At 52.4% G+C, this 23,524-nt stretch overlaps 1 protein-coding gene and 1 long non-coding RNA gene across 2 annotated transcripts; one reads left to right on the forward strand and one right to left on the reverse strand.

The window, feature by feature from the left end:
• Window positions 1-413: 413 nt before the first annotated feature.
• On the reverse strand, window positions 414-17,375 carry LOC144734464 (coagulation factor X-like). The gene is made up of 9 exons (XM_078616660.1): window positions 17,030-17,375; window positions 14,402-14,559; window positions 12,471-12,504; window positions 9,066-9,209; window positions 6,932-7,063; window positions 4,384-4,742; window positions 3,216-3,333; window positions 2,419-2,741; window positions 414-1,717 (listed from the first exon to the last, which is right to left on the reverse strand). The coding sequence occupies exons 1-9, from the start codon at window positions 17,127-17,129 to the stop codon at window positions 1,490-1,492; spliced, it is 1,596 nt and encodes a 531-aa protein (XP_078472786.1). The 5' UTR covers window positions 17,130-17,375; the 3' UTR covers window positions 414-1,489.
• LOC144734465 (uncharacterized) lies at window positions 17,275-22,428 on the forward strand. Its single transcript, XR_013588520.1, has 2 exons — window positions 17,275-17,413; window positions 22,291-22,428. It is a non-coding gene; the product is annotated as an uncharacterized LOC144734465 (long non-coding RNA).
• The last annotated feature ends 1,096 nt before the right edge of the window (window positions 22,429-23,524 follow it).

Consider the following 23,524-nt stretch of genomic DNA (forward strand, 5'->3'; position numbering starts at 1 on the left):
GAGTATTCGTATATTTTTTGTTTACTGTAAAATGAATGGCTGTTGAGCCACAGATCTTATCATCTGTATTTGCAGAGAAGATGAGCGGCTGATGAAACCTTGATCGCTCTTCATTACGCAACCACCCGGGAGGGCTCTTTGCCCTTGCCAGGCACAGTCGGCAGCCCAGACAACGATGCCACGTTAGGTCCAAGCCTCTTGGGGAGATCTCTTTGGAGATTTGGAAACCGCATTACCGTCTACAGAGGCAATGAGTGACTCGGCATTTAAACCGTGAATTTACCGGCTTAACGTACAACACATTGGCACCCGATGAGAACGAAGACGACGGCGCAGTGAGACACGAGTTGGTGATGCTGCTGCTGCTGCTGCGTTGGCAGTGGTGCACAAGCAAACTGAACACGACTCGTCAATGAGGGTCTCGACACTACGTAGCAGCGTCTGTTTTTATATAGGGGGAGGGATTCGGAGGGGGGGAAGCACGGCCACACACGCGCACACAGAAGTCGGGTGACACACGGGCAGGTGCGAGCTGACTTCGATATATTCGGATAACATTGACTGTAAAATACAAATCGTTTTCACCGCTCTGACAGCTATAGGCTTAGTACGGACTGGAAGGATATTATTCAGTAATACATCTTACAACTACAATTCCTTATAGAGGAAACATACTAATTAACTGATTATTAATCTATTATAGAATTACATTACCCCCCCCCCCCGCCACCTCCGCCTCTGATCTCTGCACCTGGTGGGCTCAGTGAAGACGTCGCCCTGCTGCTGCTGCTCTATTTAAGACTGGAAGCAGGTGGATTGCTTCATTATTCTGGCAAATGGCCCGATGATGCTGGTTGATGTAATTACCAGCGAAACGTCGCACTACTCAGATTGTAAATATTGTGGATTTACTCTCCAACACGCCGCTGGGCTGAAGTAGTAACTAACTGGCGCGTTGTTGACGTGACAAATCTGACTTGTGGGGGAGACGGTTACGGCACAGTTATATCTTCTTGGTTCTTTCGGTAAAGTCACGTAGAAGGGAAATAATAAAATAATAAAAATAAAACATAAAATACAATTCTCACGACGTTTCTGCCACAACGCAAGCAGCCGTCCTCAGGTGAAGAACAGGTCTGTCGGGAAGACAGCGTCTGAATGAAACACCACCAGCTTAAATATACGCTGCCAAGCTTGGTGGTGTTCATTCAGACGCTGTCTTTCCGACAGACCTGTTCTTCACCTGAGGACGGCTGCTTGCGTTGTGGCCGAAACGTGAGAATTATTTTATTATTTTAATTGTTAGTTATTTTATTATTTTAATATTTCCCTTCTACGTGACTTTACCAAAAGAACCAAGAAGATGAATTCCTGCAGTCACGAAGGCACAGTTATACTTACGCGATCTCACCCAAAATACATGATTATGAAAAACAACCTACGCGCTAAAGCTTGGCAAATGCACACGCCGGGACTCTCCGTGGGCCCGTTACGATGCGTTCTCGCGCATGGTGGCTTCAATCCAGTCGATGAAGTTGGTGAGGCGGGTGAAGGCGCCGTACTTCCCGCGTTGGGCGCAGCCCTCGCCCCAGCTCGTGACGCCGGTGAGGAACCACGTGTCGAGCCGCCGGCTCATGTAGGGCCCCCCGCTGTCGCCCTTGCACGCGTCCTGCCTCCCCGCGGCGTAGCCCGCGCAGAACATGTTCTGCGTCACTTTCTGTGGACGGCAGGAGCGAGCGGGTTGACCAGAGTCAGCGTCTGCGTCGTTCGGCATCGTCACAATGTTGGGTTTTGTAGAAACAAAAAAAATATTGTTACTTTACCAGGTAAGGCCCACTGAGCTATGTAGCTCTTTCAGAAGCGACCTGGCCACAAATGATAGCCAAAAGAAGTGGATTATCACGTGGAAATTTAAAGTAGCCAAATACTCTGAACGCGTGTTGACTCTAAATGTGTGGAGGGAAATACCTGGAGAACAATCCACGCCACTATGGGGACAGCATGCACATTTACAGCAGGTGTTGGGGTTGGTATCGAACCCACGACCCTTGCATACCCGGCGAGGTAGTGAGCATCTCGTCACTGCGGATCTCGTAGGCAGCGGGTTTGTGGTTCAGGGTTAAAGGTCAGCAGTGAGAGGTTAGGGGTTATGGTTCGTTTTACATTTGTAGGATTAACAGTGCTCGTAACTATGATCCGTAGCGTATAAAATCTGCACCTTCGTAGGACACCCATGAAACAGAGCCTTATTGGGCCCTACCTCATGAAATAAATAAAATCTGTCTTACCAGGTTAGGGTTAGTGTTTGGGGTTAAGTGACAGCAGCTACCACGCATCTGCAGAGACCGTAGCCGCAGAGCCTCAACCCAAACACCCCCCAACAGCCCCCCCCCCCCCCTGCACGACCCCGACCATCACCTGCTCCGTGGATTGGGCACACGTGGCCGTGGGCACCACCGGCAGTCCGACCCACTGCAGGTAGCGCGAGTTGCGGCCGTGCTCCTGCTCACGGCCCCATCCCGAAACGACGCCCAGCGTGCCGGGCTGGGTGAGCAGCTCCGCGAGCCGGCGGTCGGGCAGGCACGCGGGCACGGCGTAGCGGTCGAGGCGCGCCGACGAGTTGAGCCGCAGGAGGGCAAGGTCGCTGTCAAAGGTGTCGCTGTCGAAGTTGGGGTGCGGCACGATAAGGTTGGCCGGCAGGTTCTGCTCGGAGCCCTCGGTCAGCCGCACGTCGTGCTCGCCTGGAATAAAGCAAGAGGGAAAATAAAAGGTCAACGGGCTCGGATCTAGGATGGCTGCGTCGTGACGCGAGGACGCCATCGGCTCGAGACGTCAGTCGGTGAACCTGCGAAACATTTTTAGTTTTTCACTGTAAATAAAAAAATGTTATTGAGAAAAATTACATTTGACAATTTTTTTCTTTCGTGCGTGACTGAAACGCACAGCGTGAGTCTGAAGTCCCTAAAGATGAATCGAGCAACTGCTATTTGGTGCCACGGGGGGAGGGGGGGTCGTTACGCGAGCGACGCCGGCCCCCACCGTCTTTGGGAGCGGTGGCACTGAGCGGTGGCGCTGAGCGGTGGTTCTGGCCATCCGAGTTCGATGCCCGGCCAGGAGTTAACGTCTGGCGAGCCGATTGGACACCGGACACCTCCGGGGTCGCCCCCCCCCCCTACCACGGAGGGGGAGGAGGTGGGGATTCTCTCTCCGCTCACCGATGCGGACGAGGACTTGCTTGGTGTAGCGAGCGCAGTGCGCCGCCGTCACCACCCAGCGCGCCGACACCAGCGTCCCGCCGCAGAAGCCGTTGCCGCGCCGGTCCGTGAGCAGCACCTGGGAGGGACGGGGGGAGGGACGCGCCGAGCGGCTCGTGCCGGGCGGTGGCCAGGAGACGTTGACGACCTCGCCGGCTACGACAAGAGGTTTCACTACCCCTTCTGGCAACAACACACTTGTGTTGAGATGTTAAAAGACAAAACTGAAACCTTTTGCGAGGAATCGTGTCTGCACTAAGCACACATACTTGTGGTGAACATGCAAACAAATAAAATGCCCTGGTAGTCTATGATGATGCATTGTCTTTGAAACTGATTGGTCCACACCAGAGACAGCTTTCCTGAGAGCCTCGTCTCAAACAGCGTTAGAGCAGAGGACGTCAAAAGGCGAACAGCACAGAGACAATGCCACTATCAGGACATTGAGAGCTCGGAGTGATCAGCTACATCATGGGACCTCTCGCCTGGTTTACAGGGGGTCGTGGATTCGATCCCGACCCTGACGCCTGCTCTACATTTGCGGTGTCTCTCTCCCCCTGGTCGCATGGGTTTTTCTCTGGGTCCTCCGGTTTTTCCCTCCACATTTAGAATTTACATCACCACGCGTTTAGAGTGTTTGGCTGCTCTACATTTCCACGCTACCATTTGTGGCCAGGTCGCTCCTGTAAAAGAGCTACATTGCTCAATGGACCTTACCTGGTCAAAATAAAAAGTGTATCGGTGAGTTGGTGTATATTGGGTAGGGCCCATTGATTGAAGAAGCTCTTTGTTTAACGGTGACCCGGCTGATGGTGCAGCAGGCAACTCGCATGGGAAGGGAGGGTTCAAAGCGGCTGTTTAGAGCAGCTGGTGTGACGGTAGCGAGCACGGAATACGTGCGAAGGGAGGGTTCACAGTGCCTGCATAGAACTAAAGCGGTGGCAATTTACAATGATGAACAAATAAAAATCATGAGATAGACGATGGAAGAAAAATGAAGAATAAATCTGCTTTAAATTCCTCCACCGATTTGTTTCTATTCTCTCCCTGTGATGCGGTCCGGTGCCACCCATCGCCCCTAAGGGGCCGCCACTCACGTGGAGACTTTGAACCGCGGCGACGCACTCACCTGCCAAGGGCAGTGCCCACGCGGGCAAATGTACCCTCCCACGATCCTCATGCCGTCCGGCGTCACGGTGGACGCGGCTTGCGCTTCCGGTTCCACCGTCGGGGGGGGGCCCCCTTCCATCGGCCGGGGCCCCCCACCGGCCAGGGCTTCGCTTCCCTGCTCTGTGGGGGGTTGTGGCGGCGGCAGCGACGACGCAATCCGCTCGGGAGGCGCCGGCAAGGCGGAGGAGTTGGTGGCATTGGCGGTGGCATTGGCGGTGGCATTGGCGGTGACCAAGCGGTCGGGTTCCCAGACATCGCCGTCCCCTCCCAGCGATCGCCCCGTCTGGTCCATGACCGTCCTCCCGCAAGCGCCCAAGTCTGGGGGCATTCAGCGACAGAGGAGGTGCGGAGGTTAAGGGGGAGGGTTGGGTGCGACCCGTTCACGCCCCCCGAGTTTCTGATGAACAGAAGCGGCGGCGGCTTCATCATCGTCGCCGTCGTTCAACTTCCCGTGCGTGCGTCTCGGCACCGGTGGCGTGCGACGCGAGTCCACAGCCACTGCGACGGACCACGGCGCCCGCGTCCGCCCGAGATGACAGTTCCATTGATGATCCGGCACTCACAGATTCAGTCGGTCGCCTCCTCATCACTCTTCTATAGCTGCTGTCATGGTTACTGTTCCCGTGAACTTCACATCATTGATCTCTCCACATACCCACTCACCACACAAAGATAAAGATCCCCCGTATAGCCTTAACAGACTGTAGGAGCAAGTGCCATTAGCGAGCACCTATGAAGGCTGCCATGGCACACGGATGACGATGTTTACACAACTCACCAGCCACTCATTTGAGTCGACCTAGGGGAGGCCCAGGACTGCTTCAGGAGATGTTTGTCGTGAGCGGGAATGGAACCCGGGTCGCCAGCTTCGTACCGCAGCGCGCTACCCGCTACACTGCCGTTCCTCCACCACACCACGCACTCACTCACCCACACACTCACCTACCCATCCACCCACGCACTCATTCACCCACACACTCACCTACCCATCCACCCACCCACGCACTCACTCACTCACCCACACACTCACCTACCCATCCACCCACGCACTCACTCACTCACCCACACACTCACCTACCCATCCACCCACGCACTCACTCACTCACCCACACACTCACCTACCCATCCACCCACTCACTCACTCACCCACCCACACACTCACCTACCCATCCACCCACTCACTCACTCACCCACCCACACACTCACCTACCCATCCACCCACTCACTCACTCACCCACCCACACACTCACCTACCCACCCACACACTGCAGCTCAAAACACCCCTTGCTCTGTATCTCGCACTGCTCCACTTTGGACGCCGTTTCGAAACGACTCGGCCATTGTGCGTTGGCGTCACGGATTAAATTTGTCAAAATAAAAAAATGACACCGCAAATGTCTCAACTGAGATTACACAGCAGCAGCGCTCTCTACTGACAGCCTCTACCCATCTGTGGAAGACAGCAGCAGCGACTTCCTTCGTGATCCAGCGCTGCGCGACAATGACGGCACGAATACCAAACGTAAATAAACTAAGCAGAATCAGGACATTGATTTTTACTGGAGGAATCCTATGAGCTATAAAGCTCTTTTGACAAATGTCCAATAGTGGCTATGTCAGAACATTACAACAACAAATACAAAAACTCAACGGGAGTGCCAAGTATAGGAGAGTTAAACTAATCACTTGGAAAAATATCAAACAAATAAAACTGAAGCATTGTTTTGTCTTAGCAGGCGAAGCCCACCGAGGTCTTAACTCAGTGTTTCCGAGGTGGACGACGCTCGCGCTGCGTAATCGTACATCGGAGGCACGTTCATAATGGGGCTTTCATTTGTTTTATCTCGGAATCCCTTCCCTCGTCTGCAAGCGATTGAGGAGCTGAGCTGAGCTGAGCGGTGGCTCCGTGCGGCATTCAAAGCGATGCCGCTCGCGATACGCGGCTCCATGTCGCTCGGCGCTCCTCAAGGACCATCATTGTCCTGCGCCCTCGCCTCGGGAATTTAGATTTTAGTTTTATTAATTTCGGGCGCAACAATGAATCTTTTTATTGAAGGTCCCTCCGTCCCTCCGTCCGTCCGGCTGGCAGTCGGCCGAGCCAAGCCGGGCAGCAGGGTGCGAGCCGGGGGGTGGGCGCAGTGCCGGATTAAGCTAGTGCGGGGCCTGTAGCATGATGTTATAAAGGGGCCCTAAATTAAAAATAAACACGTAAATATTAAAAAATACATTTTTAACTTGCATAGTAAAGTCATTGTATTTTTTCATTTGCTATACAGCCGGATAATACGACACATTTTAAACATCCAGTCGTTTATAAAAGTTGAAGGCGGTATAGTACTATAGTAATAGTGCAAGTGCAGAATCACTGAACCGGAATTGATAGCTTGAAAGCTTTTAGCGTGGGGCCCATGAAAGTACACACATGTAGTAGCTACTACATGTGTAGCTACTTTTGCTGCTAGGATAATATAATCCGGCACTGGGTGGCGTGGCCCACCACCACCCACCGATCTGGTCGCAGCTGAAGCCGTTGTCGCTGAGCTGGTACCCTCGAGCGCAGTGGCACACCAGGCGGTAGATGCGACTCGCCTCGCAGTAGTGCTCACAGCCACCGTTGTTCCTGTCGCACGAGCGGATTTCTGTTCACACGGAGGGGTGGTGGGGAGGAAGGGGAGGTTGGTCGTGAAGCCGTGGCATACTATAAAGTATAAACTACTAAACTATAAACCGTTTTAACAGTGAAGGCCCACTGGGCCGTGTAGATCTTTTCCAGAAGCCACAAATGAGAGCTCGACGAGGTGGCTTATCATCATCACGTGGACATTTATGGCAGCAGCCAAGTGCTCTTCAACGCGTGGTGACGTCGATTCTAAACGTGGAGGGGAAAACCGGAGGACCCGGAGAAAAATCCACACGACCACGGGGAGAGAGAGACACCGCAAATTCCAAATATACAGCAGCAGGTATCAGGGGATGGCATCGAACCCACGACCTCCTGTAGACCTGGCGAGGTAGTCAACATCTCCTAGCCACCGTGATGATGATGAGAGAGAGACACCGCAAACTCCAAATATACAGCAGCAGGTATCAGGGGATGGCATCGAACCCACGACCTCCTGTAGACCTGGCGAGGTAGTCAACATCTCCTAGCCACCGTGATGATGATGAGAGAGAGACGCAAACTCCAAATATACAGCAGCAGGTATCAGGGGATGGCATCGAACCCACGACCTCCTGTAGACCTGGCGAGGTAGTCAACATCTCCTAGCCACCGTGATGATGATGAGAGAGAGACGCAAACTCCAAATATACAGCAGCAGGTATCAGGGGATGGCATCGAACCCACGACCTCCTGTAGACCTGGCGAGGTAGTCAACATCTCCTAGCCACCGTGATGATGATGAGAGAGAGACGCAAACTCCAAATATACAGCAGCAGGTATCAGGGGATGGCATCGAACCCACGACCTCCTGTAGACCTGGCGAAGTAGTCAACATCTCCTAGCCACCATGCGGATCACGAGACCCTAACAGCTCAACATGTCCTGCCTCAAACCAGACTAGGAGGGCCCCCGCATCGCCTCTGCAAGACTGCTGGGGCAAGTGCTGTTAGCGAGCAGCAGCTATGAAGGCCGGCAAGACACACGAGGGGGTGGGTGGCCATTAGCACGCCCGGCCGCCTTTGTCTCCCCGGTGCTGATGTTTTGCCAACATAACTCTCGGCACAGTATTCCAGGATGTCCCGGCTGGAATGCCGGAACAAAAAATAAAATGACTGCAGACGGTTGAGAAAAATGAACTTTAAAGATATTGAACCCTTCCCAGTGCCGGGTGATCCTCATAGCAGCACAAGTAGCTACAAATCTAGCTACGGGCCTCGCACTTTCAAGGGCCCCGCGCTAAATGCTGTCAAGCTATCAATTCCGGTTCAGTGATTCTGCACTTGCTCTATTACTATAGTACTATACCGCCTGAAACATGTATGAACGACTGGGTGTTTAAGGTTAGCGATTTGTCGTATTATCTGGCTGTATAGCGAATGAAAAAATACAATTACTTTACTAGGCAAGTAAAAAATGTGTGCTTTTTTTAGTAACATTTGCTACAGGCCCCGCACTAGCTTAATCCGGCCCTGACCTTTCCGCCTCCAGCCCCCGCACACCCACCCACACTCCCCTGGGAATGTGGGTCGCCTCTTCCCCGCCACCTCCCCCCATGTATAAGCCCCCCCCCGCCACCCACGGAAGACCCCCACAGCCCCCACAGCCCCCACAGGTTGGCACGTCGAGCCCTGCCAGCCCCACTGATGTCGGTGGTTTCGGTGGTTGTGATGGTGGTTGTGGTGGTGGTGGCTGTGGTGGTTGTGGTTGTAGTGGTCACGTGGCCTCAGAGTGCACCTGGCCTGGCACAGGCGTGGTGGTGATATCACCGTCCCTTAGTGGCGAATTGATTGATTGGTGGTCGTGGTGTTTGTGGTGGTGGTCGTGGTGGTTGGTCGTTGTGGTGGTTGTGGTAGTGGTCGTGGTGGTTGGTGGTTGTGGTGGTAGTGGTGGTCGTGGTGGTGGTGAGAGGGGCTCTCCCCGAGTTCGCCGGCACCCTCGCACCGGCCTCCGCCGTGAGCGTCGTCGCGGCGACTCCTCACCGACGTGGCAGGTGTCTCCCTCCCAGCCCTCGGCGCAGACGCACCGGGCGGCCGAGCGCAGCTCCAAGCAGCGGCCGCCGTTCTTGCAGGGGTTGGGGCGGCACGGGGTGACCCGCGGGGCCGGGGCGCGCCCCTGAAAGCCGCCTGCCCCACACAGCGCTCCGTTAGCAGAACGGTACAGACAGTGCGCTCCGTTAGCAGAACGGTACAGACGGTGCGCTCCATTAGCAGAACGGTACAGACGGTGCGCCCCGTTAGCAGAACGGTACAGACGGTGCGCTCCGTTAGCAGAACGGTACAGACGGTGCGCTCCGTTAGCAGAACGGTACAGACGGTGCGCTCCATTAGCAGAACGGTACAGACGGTGCGCTCCGTTAGCAGAACGGTACAGACAGTGCGCTCCGCTAGGAGAACGGTACAGACGGTGCGCTCCACTAGGGCGCGGTAGTGGGAGTTGCGCTCCTGAAGAATGCCGCGTTACGGAAAGAAAGGAAAGTTGTAATAAATAATAAAAAAACGCGCTAAATGCATAACGCAGGCCAAACAAAGACCGAGGCGCGTGGGTAGCATCCAAAAGTATCCAGCAGCATCCCACCACCTTGTGCGATGCTACGCCGAGGCAGCCGAACGACCGCTTATTTGTACTTGCGCGACGTCGTTACATTCGCTCGATCGTATTTGATATCCAATTCGCATCCACGTCATAAAAAAAAGTGTTTCCTAAAATGCATTCATCACGTTATGAAAACACTCAGCGTTATACGAGAACTGACTGTACGATGATACGAGAGGAGGGGGGGTGGGGTCAAAGGTCACGGGGTCAAAGGTCACGGCGCCACCAGCCCGAATGTCTCGCTGATTCGTAGGGAATGAAGCAGGCAGTGGCAGCAGCCTGCTGGCTTACACTGTTTGGGGGCGGGGGGTAGTGATGGCGGCGGGGGGGGGGCACAAGCCTGGAACCTTGCTCTGGGCGCCAGAGTGTTTGCTGGCTACGGCTGTGAGAGGTCGGAGCGCTGAGCTCGCACCGCTCAGATCTGGGGTTTGAGAACCGTGACTCAGAGTTCTCAAGTGTGATCAGTTGATGGTCTCAAAAGGTAGGTCTCAATGGCGCTATCGTGCCGAGATGTTAACTACCTCGCCTGGTATACAGGCGGGCATGGGTTCGATCCCGACCCTGACGCCTGCTGTATATTTGGAGTGTCTCTCTCTCTCCCTGTGGTCGCGTGGATTTTTCTCCGGATCCTTCGGTTAATTCCTCAACTTTCTGGAACGAGCGTTCAGAGTACAATATTTGGCCGCTATAAATGTCCCCGTGATAAGCCACTTCGTTCAGCTATGTGGCCAGGTCGCTTCTCAAGAAGTGCTATATAGCTCAGTAGGCCTTCCCTGGTAAAATAAAACGTTTAATTTTTTATAGTTTAGACTCACATAGATACTCATAGACTTATCGAGACCAATAGAGACCCGCAGACGTACAATGGGTCTTGCAAGTGGGGGTCAAACCACGGGTCTCAAGTGTGGGGATTTGATCGCAGCCCGGTCACCAGCACCTGCACACAACAGCCCCCATCACATTGGGTTCTGCACATAATTTGGCTAAATCGCAGTGCAGAGAGTAAAAGTAGAGATTTGTCTGTCACGTAACCAACATTACAGCCATGTCACTACCCTCTGCTTCAGACTGCACTGTCTCACGTGCACAGTATACACATCGCTCGCCCTGCTTGTTCTCATCCCGTCTTATCTCCTTTGCTACAACTGTTGTATTTGCACGAGCGAAAAGAATCCATTGCTGCGCACATTTATGTTTACGCGTTACTCTGTGGCATTTTTCGAACGTTGCACGGCGTCTCGTGCAAAAAGCCCTGACACCGTGGCGACTTGTTTTTGAAGCAAGTTTACACGATGGGGTGTCCAAGTGTGCTGGAGGCTGGGAGGCACCAAAACGAAGCCACCCACCCCACCAGCGCTCCACTCTCTCCTGGGTGGCCTGGCCCAACCAGCCCAGCGGGCGATCTATGCAAGGACAGGCACCCGCTTTGGACGATGGTCAGCAGAGCATTGGCGGAACGAACATTTGCAACACGCACGGCGTTTACCAGAAAATAAATGAACGTGACAATGAGGGGAGCAGGGCCAAGCTTAAGTGTCACCGCAAATCCAGACGAGAAAGAGGTTGGAGCCTTAACGAGGTGGGCCGTAAGTGTCTCTCGGGGTAGATTGAAAGCTGCTGCCGATGTGAAGCACGGATGGCATTCCGGGCGGCGCTTTGGCTCCGATTAGCGATACGCCAGGCGTTTGAGTGAACATTAAGGTAAAGACGCGACATGCGTAAACACATGCTGTAGATATAGCAGTCTTACTCGGGTTGCCACCTTCTACACAGACCAGTCCCAGACATGTTTCTCAAGTCAGCCGACGTCTAATTTTTACAAATCGTTCATTTGACTGAAATAAAGTTCAACACTATACTGGAGTCCGGTCGTTATTGTGACGTGGGGGAGGGGGGGGGGGTGCCCAGTCGCTATTGCAGATACGCCACTGCCCTTCAGAAGATAGCTTCTGAAACCAAGTGTCGCCGTTTCACAAACCCCCTGGCGCTGAGCTGTTCTGGAGTCGCCCCCACGTCTCCGGAGGACAGGACACAGAGGAGAGTCCTCAAAATGTGAGCGTGGCTCTTCAACACACAACCGGTGTGCTGGACTAGTGACGAATTGGCATGTTTCTGTTTACGTGACAACCCTTACTAGTTGGCTGTGTCGGGTGGTGGCGGGTTTAACGACACATTTATATTTACGCGATCTAACCCAAAACAACCTCTATCATGGAGTACCGTATCTACTCATCATCGTCTCCAGACTGCATGACATTTCTTGTTGTTGTCGTCTCATTTGGCCAACTTGTCCCCCACCCTGAGGATTCACGACGGGAGGAGAGGGGGACAGGGTGGACCGGCTGCTCCACCGTCGCGGTGTGTGCACCAACACCACTGGCTGGACCGTCTGCTCTGAGGTGCACGCTAACACGACTTGGTGTTGTGTGGTCGTGAGTTCAGACAGGGTGACCACCTGCCCCCGTTTCACCCGGTCAGGTTTGGCCGGGCCAGTCCAGAAATTGGCAACCTTGTTCGGGTGCCAGGTATTGATTTGTGTCGAGGTCTGATACCGCTCTTTATGTTAAACTTGATTGCAGTAAACTGTAGCACAGATTTGATGATAATTCTATATAATAGACCTAGCGACGTCTGATGTCTGTATTTGGGCTATAATAGACTAGGTTGCAATGCTCGCCTAAGAGTTAGTTTTAAATTATGAATCACTTCATGTCTAACATCATCATCATTGTCATCAACGTCAGCACGCTTGCAAAGCATCGTCGCTTGTAGTCGAGCGTGAGCACACTCACCTTGGCTTAGGCGATATCGAGCCCAGAATATTTTCTGTAAAACAGAACAAAGCACAACGAGACAGCGGAGTGAAAGTGAACTTGTCGACGAGTCGCGTACGGCGACCGCCAAGAGAGACCCGACGTCGCGCCACCGCCGCCGCTGCTACTGGCAGTCGTCACGACGGAACGGGAACCATTCGATGCCTGCTGGCGCCAACTTCGCCGAACGGCGATGTCGGCGGGTGAACTTAAAAAAAAACGGTCAATAGGAAAAGGTTGAAAAGGTCAAAAAGGTCAATTGAAAAACAAGGTCACTTGCTGAGCGATTGGTGGCCCAAACGTGCGACGCGGCGACTGCTTAAACAAATTCCACATGGAAATACAGAAATACATAAACGTATGTTTAGAGGTGTTACGTTTAGTTCATCGGCCCATCAGCCAAATGAAGCGGCTTTGAGCATCAGTATTTGTTTGAGAATGAAAATTCCGGACGCCGTGGCTTTAAAAGAAAATACATATTAAACGGGCGACGTTTCAGGCAATGGCCCTTTCTTCACAGCACACGAATGAAGGGATGAAATGTGCCCTGAAGAGCCACATTTCCCGAAACGTCACCATGTTCACATTTGTTTCTGATACAAGGCCACATTGTAGCTGACAAATGTTATTTGTGCTTCCTGCACCACTATCAACACAGCAACAGCGTCACCACTATCAACACAGCAACAGCGTCACCAAATTTTTCAGTAAACAGCAGCCACAGCGTTGTTTTTCTGTCTTCATGTCTCGCGAAAATAAGCGCTTCAATATGAGCGGAACAATTTCGGCTTCGTTCCAGCTCGCCGCAGGCTACAGGGCATGTATCTCTTGCCGTGGTGGGATCTGCTTGGATGCCGCTTAACCGATGCATTGGAACCATCATAGTGGTAATAATCACAATGATCATCATCAACACAACAATATCCCAACATCTAGGGCCCCTTCGTTGCAGCGGCGGCGGCGGCCTTGGCATGGACGGCTCCTGGATGTGCAAATAGACCCCCCCCCGTTCGCATTGATCATCAAAGCGATCGCAAATATTAACATTGACCAAATAAACACGCGTGGGCACCCACCCACCCACGCGCACGGATGGAAGAGGAGGAATGCGCCCGGGTTGTGTGCACTCTGGGGCCACGCTTCGGCAACGACGTTTTTATCGGTAACAAATGTCTCGTGCAGTCCCAGCGATCGCGTCCCAATGGTCCCAACCTGAAAGGTTCCAGTCAGGTCACAGCACGCGACGCCCTCCCCATGCCTGTCCTACCGCACGACGCAACAACAATGGTTTAGTTTGAGTGTTTTACACATCTCAGCAGCCGCCACGGCCTTCTGGGAGTACGAATTTCCAGCAGCATTGGATGAATGCAAGGCAAGCGAATTATGGACCGGTTTTGAAACACAGTGTCTCATCGGCAGAGCCAAGAAAAAGAAGGTTAAGGTTTATTGCAGGCTTGGTGGTAGGAGTGTTTATTTGCTCTATGACAGTGGTAGCGAGTTTTCATCATGATGATGGTGGTGCTGTTTGTGGTTTCTCTGGTAGTGGTGATCATGATGGTGGTTGTGGTGGTGGTATAAGTGGTGTTGACCTTGGTCGATACTGTGATAAGTTGTGATGATGATGATATTGTTGATGTTTGTGGTCGTGGCGGTAGTGATGGTGGTAAGAGTATCATTGTTGATACAGGCGCTCACGATGCAGATGGTGATTATTATTATTATAATAATAATTCTAATAATCACAATGGTCGTGTTGACGTGTGTGGCGGTGTGATGGCAACGGCGTCGTGGCGTCGTCGCCACGTGCCCTGGCACGAGGCACGAAACCTGCGCCTCCTCCGCCACCTCCAACTTGACCCCACAAGGGGGGCCAGGGTGGTGGTGGTGGGGGGGGTGGTAGCGCCACGTACCGCCTGCTCTTGCCCCACCGCCTCCTTCGCCTCCTCGAAGGAGCAAGTCTCCTCGCGACACTCGCGCTCGATCGACCCGGGACGCAGCTCCTCAAAGTCGCTGTTCTTCCTGCGCGTGCGTCGCAGCACCAGCGCCGCCCGTCGTGGGTCCACGAACACTGCGGCGGGACAGACGGACGAGCGCGCAATTCTGTCATCCGCGTCTGCACCGCATTCACGACTCCAACCTTCAAGCCGCACGCCAGCTCCGTCGATCGATGCGGAGCGCTCGCCGGCTCACGGTCGGCCGGCCCCCTGATCACTCTGCTACGGCTGCTGTCGTGGTCACCGTTGCCGTGATGTTCCACTCGTGGAGTCCGTCCACCCGTGTTGAGGACTCGGTCTAACACACACTGACTGCTGTTTCGTCGCGTTCACACCGCGTTCAACCACCACGATGCAGACTACAACAACAACACAGCCCACTCACCCACCCACTCACTCACCCACTCACCCACTCACTCACCCACCCACTCACTCACCCACCCACCCACTCACCCACTCACTCACCCACTCACCACACTGCAGGTCACAACAACACACTCACCCACTCACCCACCCACTCACTCACCCACCCACTCACTCACCCACCCACTCGCCCACTCACTCACCCACCCACTCGCCCACTCACCCACTCACCACACTGCAGGTTACAACAACACACTCACTCACCAACTCACCCACCCACCCACTCACCACACTGGAGGTGACCCCCCTCTCTCTGCTTCTTCCCTCCCACTGCTCCACTTTGGAATTCCCCTCCCCTCGTCTCTTTCCAAGTTCTCATTAAACAAAGGAAGTCCACGTGGCTTGTGCTTCAAAGTGGTCATCGATGCGGTGCTAGTCTCCTGTTTACAGCACTGAGCCAATGGTGGACATTCCACATTCCTATGGCGGGGGGCGAGTCAGTCCTTGGGGCAGTCACCGTTGACTTCCCCACAAAGTGGTACGCACTTTATCGACCCCAGAGGGATGATGATTCAACCCCCCACCAGGATTTCAATTTGCAACGTTCCGCTCGCTCTACCACTGAAACCAACTTGCTCAATAACGAAAAGCAGAGCATGAATCATTATCTCTGACGACTTGAATAGTGCTGTTTGTTGCTAACCGTGGGTGTTTTTGGTCTTTGGGACTTTGTTAAGCAACGATGACAAGACGCAGACAATCGTTCGTAGCGCTGCTGATCTGCTGAATCGGCGTGTTTGCTGGTGCTGCTGCTGCGTTGGCAGTGGTACACAAACAGAAACAACAACAATAACAACAACAACAATAACAACAACAACTCAACACACTCGTCAAGAGCGCTGCTGCCTTCAAAGGATGAGCAACGCCATCTGCGACTATCCGGGCAGTGGCACGAGTAGAGAGACAGAGTGGACAATGAGGGTCTGAGACTTGTCTACATCATCCTCGCAACACAGACAGAGACACGAGTAGAGAGACAGAGTGGACAATGAGAGTCTGAGACGTTTCTACAGAGTCTGAGACGTGTCTACATCGCGAGCTCTCGGATGCGCTTCTGCGGCCGTCTGGAACGCTCCTCCGTCCGCTGTTCGGAAGCCACTGGAGCTTTCCCCTTTTAAATAATCTCGATTGAAAACTCATTTTTTCAGAACTGCTTTTCGTGTTTAGTTTGTTGTCCTGCCTCCCCTCGCATCTCCGATTAACGCGGTTGGCTACGTACGGCGTGAAAGAAGTTCAACATGCAGTAGATACGTAGAGAGGCCAGTAGAGAGAGTGGATAATAAGAGTTGTAGATTTTACTTGCTTACACTATGGGGGTCTGATAATAATTAGATTAATTAAAACAAACTGTGCTGACCGGTTATTATTTAATTAGAGTGTTAATTATTACGACTGGTAAGTAGCTATTAGTAGCTGATATATTGTTGATATATTATTGGAGGAATATTTCCGTCGTTGGAGATTCTGACCAAATCCTTTTACCCTGCTTTCAAAGAAGACAAATACAAAATCGGCGACGTTTCGGGCAATGGTCCTTCTTCACGGCACACGAATGAACATCCTTGTGGACTCGTCTAGTTTGTTGTTGTCCTCGTGAGGCCGCTGCGCTGCTGTTGACGTGGTGGGAGTTGATTCGTTCATTGCGCAACACTGCCAGCAGCAGCAGCGCCGATTCAATTCGTGGTGATGATGGTGGTGGTGAATCATGGTGGTGATTATGATGATGGTGGTGATCGTGGTGGTGATTATGATCATGGTGGTGATTATGATCATGGTAGTGGTGGTGAACATGGTGGTGATTATGGTGGTGATTATGATCATGGTGGTGGTGGTGATTATGATCATGGTGGTGGTGGTGATGGTGATGATGATGGTGGTAATGATGGTGGTAATGATGATGGTGGTGATGATGATCATGGTGGTGTTGACATTTGCGGTGATTTCTACAACGAGCGGCGCAGCGTGATTGACAATGGACCCGGGCATGGCCCGTTGCCATCACCACCATCATCACCACCACCACCACCATCATTATTACCACCATCACCACCATCACCACCACTCGCACACCGTGCCCACCCACCCACCCAGGCCGTTCCGCCCCACGCCGTCGCCACGCACCTGAGTCGGGCTGAGCCTCCACAGCCGCTAGCAGCAGCAGCAGCGACAGAGCCACCAGCAGCAGCAGCTGCAGCGCAGCAGCCATGGGAACAGCAGCCATGGCAGGCGCTGTGCGTGCCTCCTGGGGGCTCTCCTCCTCGTGCCGCCTCCTCCTCCTCGTCTCTCCGCAGCTCGATCTCTCCTCCGAGGCGAGGAGACACCGCGGGGTGACCGCAACTCCTCTCCCTGCCCCCCTCTCCCTGTGTGTGTGTGTGTCACCTCCCTCCGCCCTCCTCCTCCTCCTTCGACGCGCGCGCTCCGAGCTGCCACTCCGTCTGGGACGACACTCTGGAGGGTGACGTGGACTCTGCTGCCCACAGCGCGCTGCTCGCCGCGACCATCCCGGTCAGAGCCCCCCCTTCCCCCCTTCCCCCCTCATCCTCTCCGACTCACGATCCTCCTCCTCCTCCCCCGCCTCTTGCCAGGCTGCTGTGACCATCAGTGGAACGCGCAGCAGCCAGGAGGCTTGCGCGACCAATATCATCCACAATACGGGTTCTTGTTTGGGTTAGAGCGCGTACATATATCCATGTGTGTCGTTAGAGCCGTCACCACCCGGCACACAATGGGCAGGACGCACAAGATCAAGGGGCTCGCATAATGCGCGTTGATTCATTAACCCCCCCCCCCGCCACATCGCGCAAGAAGGCGCACAAGCGTGGTCACCACATCTACGCCTCGATTTAAAGAACTAGACGGGTGGACTTCTCCACAAATCTGCCTGTCGCCTGATGAAGCTAAATGTTGTGGCTTGTCTCTCCAACACACAACCGGTGGTGCTGTACGAGTGACGAATTGGCCACGTTCTGTTTACGTGACAACCCTTACTAGTTGGCTGTGTCGGGTGGTGGCGGGTTTAACGACACATTTATATAGTTACACGATCTAACCCAAAACAACCTCTATTATGGGTTCCTCCACCTTCTTCTGAACCTCCTCCCAATCCTCCTCCTCCCCACCATCTCCACCCCCTTCCATGGTGGTCACTGCATCGCGCGCTTTCAGATGCGCTTCTGCGGCCGTCTGGAACGCCCTGCCTGCCAATGGGCCTTACCTGGTAACATGGAAATTGTTACGTTCAGACTCTGCTGATGAGGCCCAGAATGTCGAAACTAAATGCACAACCACCACCATCACCATCATCATCATCACTGTCGCTGGCATCCCAAAGATCCCATTCTCAAAGCGCCCTACACGCACACAAGAGACAAAGGCGCCCCGTGCGGCCTTTAACAGACTGTTGGGGCAAGTGCTGTGAGCGCGCAGCGCCTGCAAGCACAGGCGCACACATGACCAGGCTCACACAAGTTCAACACCGGGTAGGGGTGACACGGCCTCAAACACAAACACAGCGGCCCTGAGTGTGAGTGCACGCGTTTATTGTGACAGTGGAAGATTCACATTTACAATTCCATCTTAGAGTTTGCTCACCAAATGGAAGAGAACGGGAACACGTCGTCAGACGGTTGGTAAGAACTCGGCTCGGAACCACGGAGATCGTGCCCCATCTGGCGTCGCGGTGGCTAGGAGATGTTAACTACCTCGCCTGGTCTACAGGAGGTCGTGGGTTCGACCCCGACCCTGACGCCTGCTGCTGTATATTTGGAGTTTGCGCGTCTCATCATCATCACGGTGGCTAGGAGATGTTAACTACCTCGCCTGGTCTACAGGAGGTCGTGGGTTCAACCCTGACCCTGACGCCTGCTGCTGTATATTTGGAGGCTGCGTGTCTCTCTCTCCCCGTGGTCGCGTGGACTTTTCTCCGGTTCCTCAGTGTTTCCCTGCACATTTAGAATCACCACGTTTAGAGTGTTTGGGCTGCTATACATTTAATTTGTGACAGCCAGTTCGCTTCTGAAAAAGAGCTACGTAGCTCAGTGGGCCTTACCTTGTAAAGTAAAAGTAAATAAAAATCTCAAGTTTTTGGGGCCACGAACTGCAGGTGACGTCACCACAGCGCTTGTGCCAGGCTAGGTGCACTTACTAATAAGAGGTGCAACTTGTAACGCCCGAAGAGAGAGGACGACTCGGAGGCGCGATGCACCACAGACAAGCCGCCACTGCCAACTGGTGCCCAATCTCTGCGCTCCTCTACATGTCAAGGTGTTATCGCAGCCAATCGATGAGTGTGTACACGTGGGAGGAAACCGGAGTAACCGGAGAAACACCACGCGTGCGAGGGGGAAACGCTCGATCCCACACAGACGACACAGGTTGAGTTCACATTGTTGCCTTCCTGCCTTCTGGCGAGCCAGGGTATACGGCTCCTCCTCGACACCATCTGTGTGTGACCCACCAACCCCTCGCTGCCTCGACAGTGCCGGGTGACAGGTAGCCACGTGCGTGGCCACCACCACCACCGCCACCACCGCCACCACCGCCACCACCGCCACCACCGCCACCACCACCACCACAACCACTATGAGGCCGTCAAGTGAAGTGTTGAAGGCTCGTTGCTGCAGGCCACGAGGCAGACCCAGGTGGTGTGGGGTTAACTCCCTGAGATCACTGACAGATGCACCATCTGTGCCTCCCCCACTGTGTCAACGATACGCAACAAAGACAAAGCTCCCCTGTATAGCCTTAACAGACCGTTGGGGCAAGTGCTGTTAGCTGTCAGCTATGAAAGCCGCAACGGCACACGAGGGGCTGGGTGGCCAGAACCACGCCCTGCCGCCTTTGCCTCCCGAGTGGCGATGCTTTTATGCACCGCACCAGGTGGAGTACCTGGTTCAGATAATGGTCACTGCTAGTCGTGAGCGGGAATCGAACTCGGGTCGCCAGGTTCGTAGCGCAGCGTGCTAACCGCTACACTGCCGCTCCCCAACGATACACACGCACGCACGTGCACACGCGCGCATGCACACACGCGTGTGGTTAGCGTCACGAAATGGAATGTTTTAATGAAGGAAGATTGGCAATGCTTTTGGCATCTCACGGAAAGATCTGATTCAGATTGTAGTGAGGCCACGTTACGCGGTTTTCGTACTGAAGTTGTTTTTTTCTTTTAACCTGGAATTTAAAAGGTCACCCATAAAATATCTACATTCGACACATTCGTTAAGAACACCGTGGCGGCCCTAAAAGGAAAAAAATATTATTTTTTATAGAATAAAAAATGCTACGTAACAAAAAAATATTGTAATTTTTTGTTATTTTATTTGAACCTATCTACAAAAAAAGTTTTGTTATTTTACTTGAACCTATCTACAAAAAAAAGTTTTGTTATTTTATATTGAACCTATCTACGTGACTTTACCGAAGGACCCAATAATATGAATTCCTGCAGTCACGAAAGATTTAAGTCAAGAACGTATTCTTGTTGTTATTTACGCTTATTTACCCGGGAGGCCTCGCCGAGTCTCAAGACTCTATCCAGGAGGAAGCTGCCGAACTTTCGCAGCAAAGTCCCAAGTTGCTATGATGTGTCATACCAGTTTGGTAATTTGCAGTAACTTCTATTCGCTTTTGATGTTTGACCAAGCCCAGTAATAATGCATGGGGGTTGTTGTTGTTGTTTGTTTAGCCATGCGTGGGAGCCGGAGAACCCAGATGAATCCAATGCAGACCAGGGGGAGAGAGAGAGGACATACGAACTCAACACGGACAAGATGCGCTTCTGTGGCCATCTGGAACGCTCTTCCTTCCGATGTAAATTAGGAAGTCACCGAGGCTAAACACTTTTAAATCATCCAGATTTAAAACTCACTTCTTTAAAACTGCGTGTTGTGTTTAATCTCTTGTCCTTATCCCGCACCTCCGATTAGCACGGTTGGCTATGTACGGCGCGAAAGAAGTTCAACTTACATACATACAAAGGTGCCCGAGATGGAAGTCGAACCGATGATTATTGCTGTGAGACGCGAGTGTTACTGCTGCATTTCACTGCTGCACGTAAAATATACGTGACGTTTCGGGCCGCTAAAAATCAGCTCAATATCTCAAGAGGCGCAATGCCACTGTGTGGTGAACACGAGACGCTGGTCCTGGATAAACAACGTCGCAAAGCGGCAGTCCTTAAAGAGCCGCCGGTTGCCGATCCTGCCCATGGTGAACTGGACTCCCATGGTGAACTGGACTCCCATGGTGAACTGGACTCCCATGGTGAACTGGACTCCCATGGTGAACTAGACTCCCATGATGAACTGGACTTCCATGGTAAACTGGACTCCGATGGTGAACTGAACTCCCATGGTGAACTGAACTCCCACGGTAAACTGGACTCCCATGGTGAACTGGACTCCCATGGTGAACTGGACTCCCATGGTGAACTGGACTCCCACGGTAAACTGAACTCCCATGGTGAACTGGACTCCCATGGTGAACTGGACTTCCACGGTAAACTGGACTCCCACGGTGAACTGGACTCCCATGGTGAACTGGACTCCCATGGTAAACTAGACTCCCATGGTGAACTGGACTTCCACGGTAAACTGGACTCCCACGGTAAACTGGACTCCCATGGTGAACTGGACTCCCATGGTGAACTGGACTCCCATGGTGAACTGGACTTCCATGGTGAACTCGACTCCCATGGTGAACTGTACTTCCATGGTGAACTGGACTCCCATGGTAAACTGGACTTCCATGGTGAACTAGACTCCCATGGTCAGGAGTCCGCAACCAAAACAACAAGAAGAGCGTTTCCCAACAAGTTGCGTATCATTTCGTGTCATTTATCTAATTGTTTTATTTTAAGGCCGCAGTGTTATTGACGAATGCCTTGACCTTGTAGTGAACCGTGCGTGTGTGTGCCGCTGCCAAGCGAGCAGCAGCAGCAGCGAACAACTCGATACAATCGCATGCAGTTTCTGGTGTAAATTTCAGTTTGCTATATTTTTTCTTTTCTTTCATAAGTTAATCATCTTTGTCACATCATACGGTAGTGGGGTCAACTGTGTACATCACATACACGGTCGACACTAATAGCTATTTGAGGTATAATCAGAGCAGAATGTCAGCCAAAGTAACAAAAAACTAGACACATTCCTTCATAACTATGTGGCCTTAAATGGTAAAATATATAAATAGATAATACTTCAGGTTATGGTCCTTCTTCATAGCACAAGCAGGGCCATTGCCCGAAACGTCGCCTATCGTGTGTATGTACTGGTCATGCCACAGTGTTATTGACGAATGTGTTGAGTTGTTGGTGTTTGTTAATTGTGCTTGTGCATGACTGCCCATGAAGCAGCGTGACCAAATCGTGAATTTCATTTCAGCCAGAGCCGTGCGGGGAGACTGGACTCCTGGGAAAATATTGCACGCGAAATGAAAACCGCGGGTGTGACGATTCTCCCGCGACGCTCTTCTCCGACCAACGATTCGATCAAGTGTAATAATAAAGTGTAATAATCGATGCACATCGTGGTTCAGTAAAGCGGCCTCGAGTGGCTGCTGGGGTCCACGTAAAACCCATCAGCGACGCAATGCAGCGCTGCACTATCGAACCGGAGCAAAGATCGTTGAAGCAAGCTTCATCACCCGGTATGGCTCAACATTCGGATGTTGCATCGCGACAACCACTGAGCTGGACCTTCAAGTGTAGAGAACAGAAAATGCACGTGACGTGTGGAAGATTCACGTCTTTTGTGTTCCCCTGCCACGCGTCGTGACGCCTCGACTTGTCCCGAGCCAACATTTGTCGCAGGAAATGTATTTGTTTGATATTGATTCGTGATATTGCACTATTTTCTATTCACCCCATAATGCGGTCGTCTTTGCGCCGATTTTTATTTGGTTGTTTGTTTTCTCTTTGATTTATATTTGCTTATGCTCTGATCTCATTTGCTGCAATGCCGTACTTACATTTTAGTTGTCCTCTTGTCGTGTTGGTGACCCAGGCTACCCTTGCAAATGAGACTCCTAGTCTCAAGTGTTCTCATCTGGCTAAACAAAATACACTGGCAGAAAAAAACTTCTCTAGCACAGGAACACCGCCCAAGTCGCAACTTTGTTTTCTTTGACCAGAGTGAGAACTCAAGAGACCAGAACAGAGTCTCATTGGGTGGAGTGACCTGGATCACCATAATGACAGTTCAGGACACGTGCATGCACATCCTCCTCACTTGTTACCAACTTTTCCCCACATGTAATAATCCACAGACGTAAAAAAAACTCACTTCTGCGTGAGCGACATGAATCACCAACCTGCAGAGCCAAACTCAACATAAACTTTAACTGCTTTTTGACATTTTCCATCAACAGACACTTCCATCGTGATCCATGTTTTGTCTTTGGGTTTGGTCACGTGGTGGCTTTATGCAAACATCCCTTGACATGAACTTTCTACCACCGAACAGGATTGTTACGCTTACAACGATATTACTGTACCGTATTGTGAGTGATAAAATATTGATCATATTCTGACCAATAACGCTTCCTCAGTGGTGGCTTCAGTCTTTTAAGACTGACTTCAATATCACTCGTTTTATCGGTCATAATATTACCATTACC

This window comes from Lampetra planeri, chromosome 51 (genome assembly GCF_965212315.1).
Source record: "Lampetra planeri chromosome 51, kcLamPlan1.2.h2, whole genome shotgun sequence".
NCBI lineage: Eukaryota > Metazoa > Chordata > Hyperoartia > Petromyzontiformes > Petromyzontidae > Lampetra > Lampetra planeri.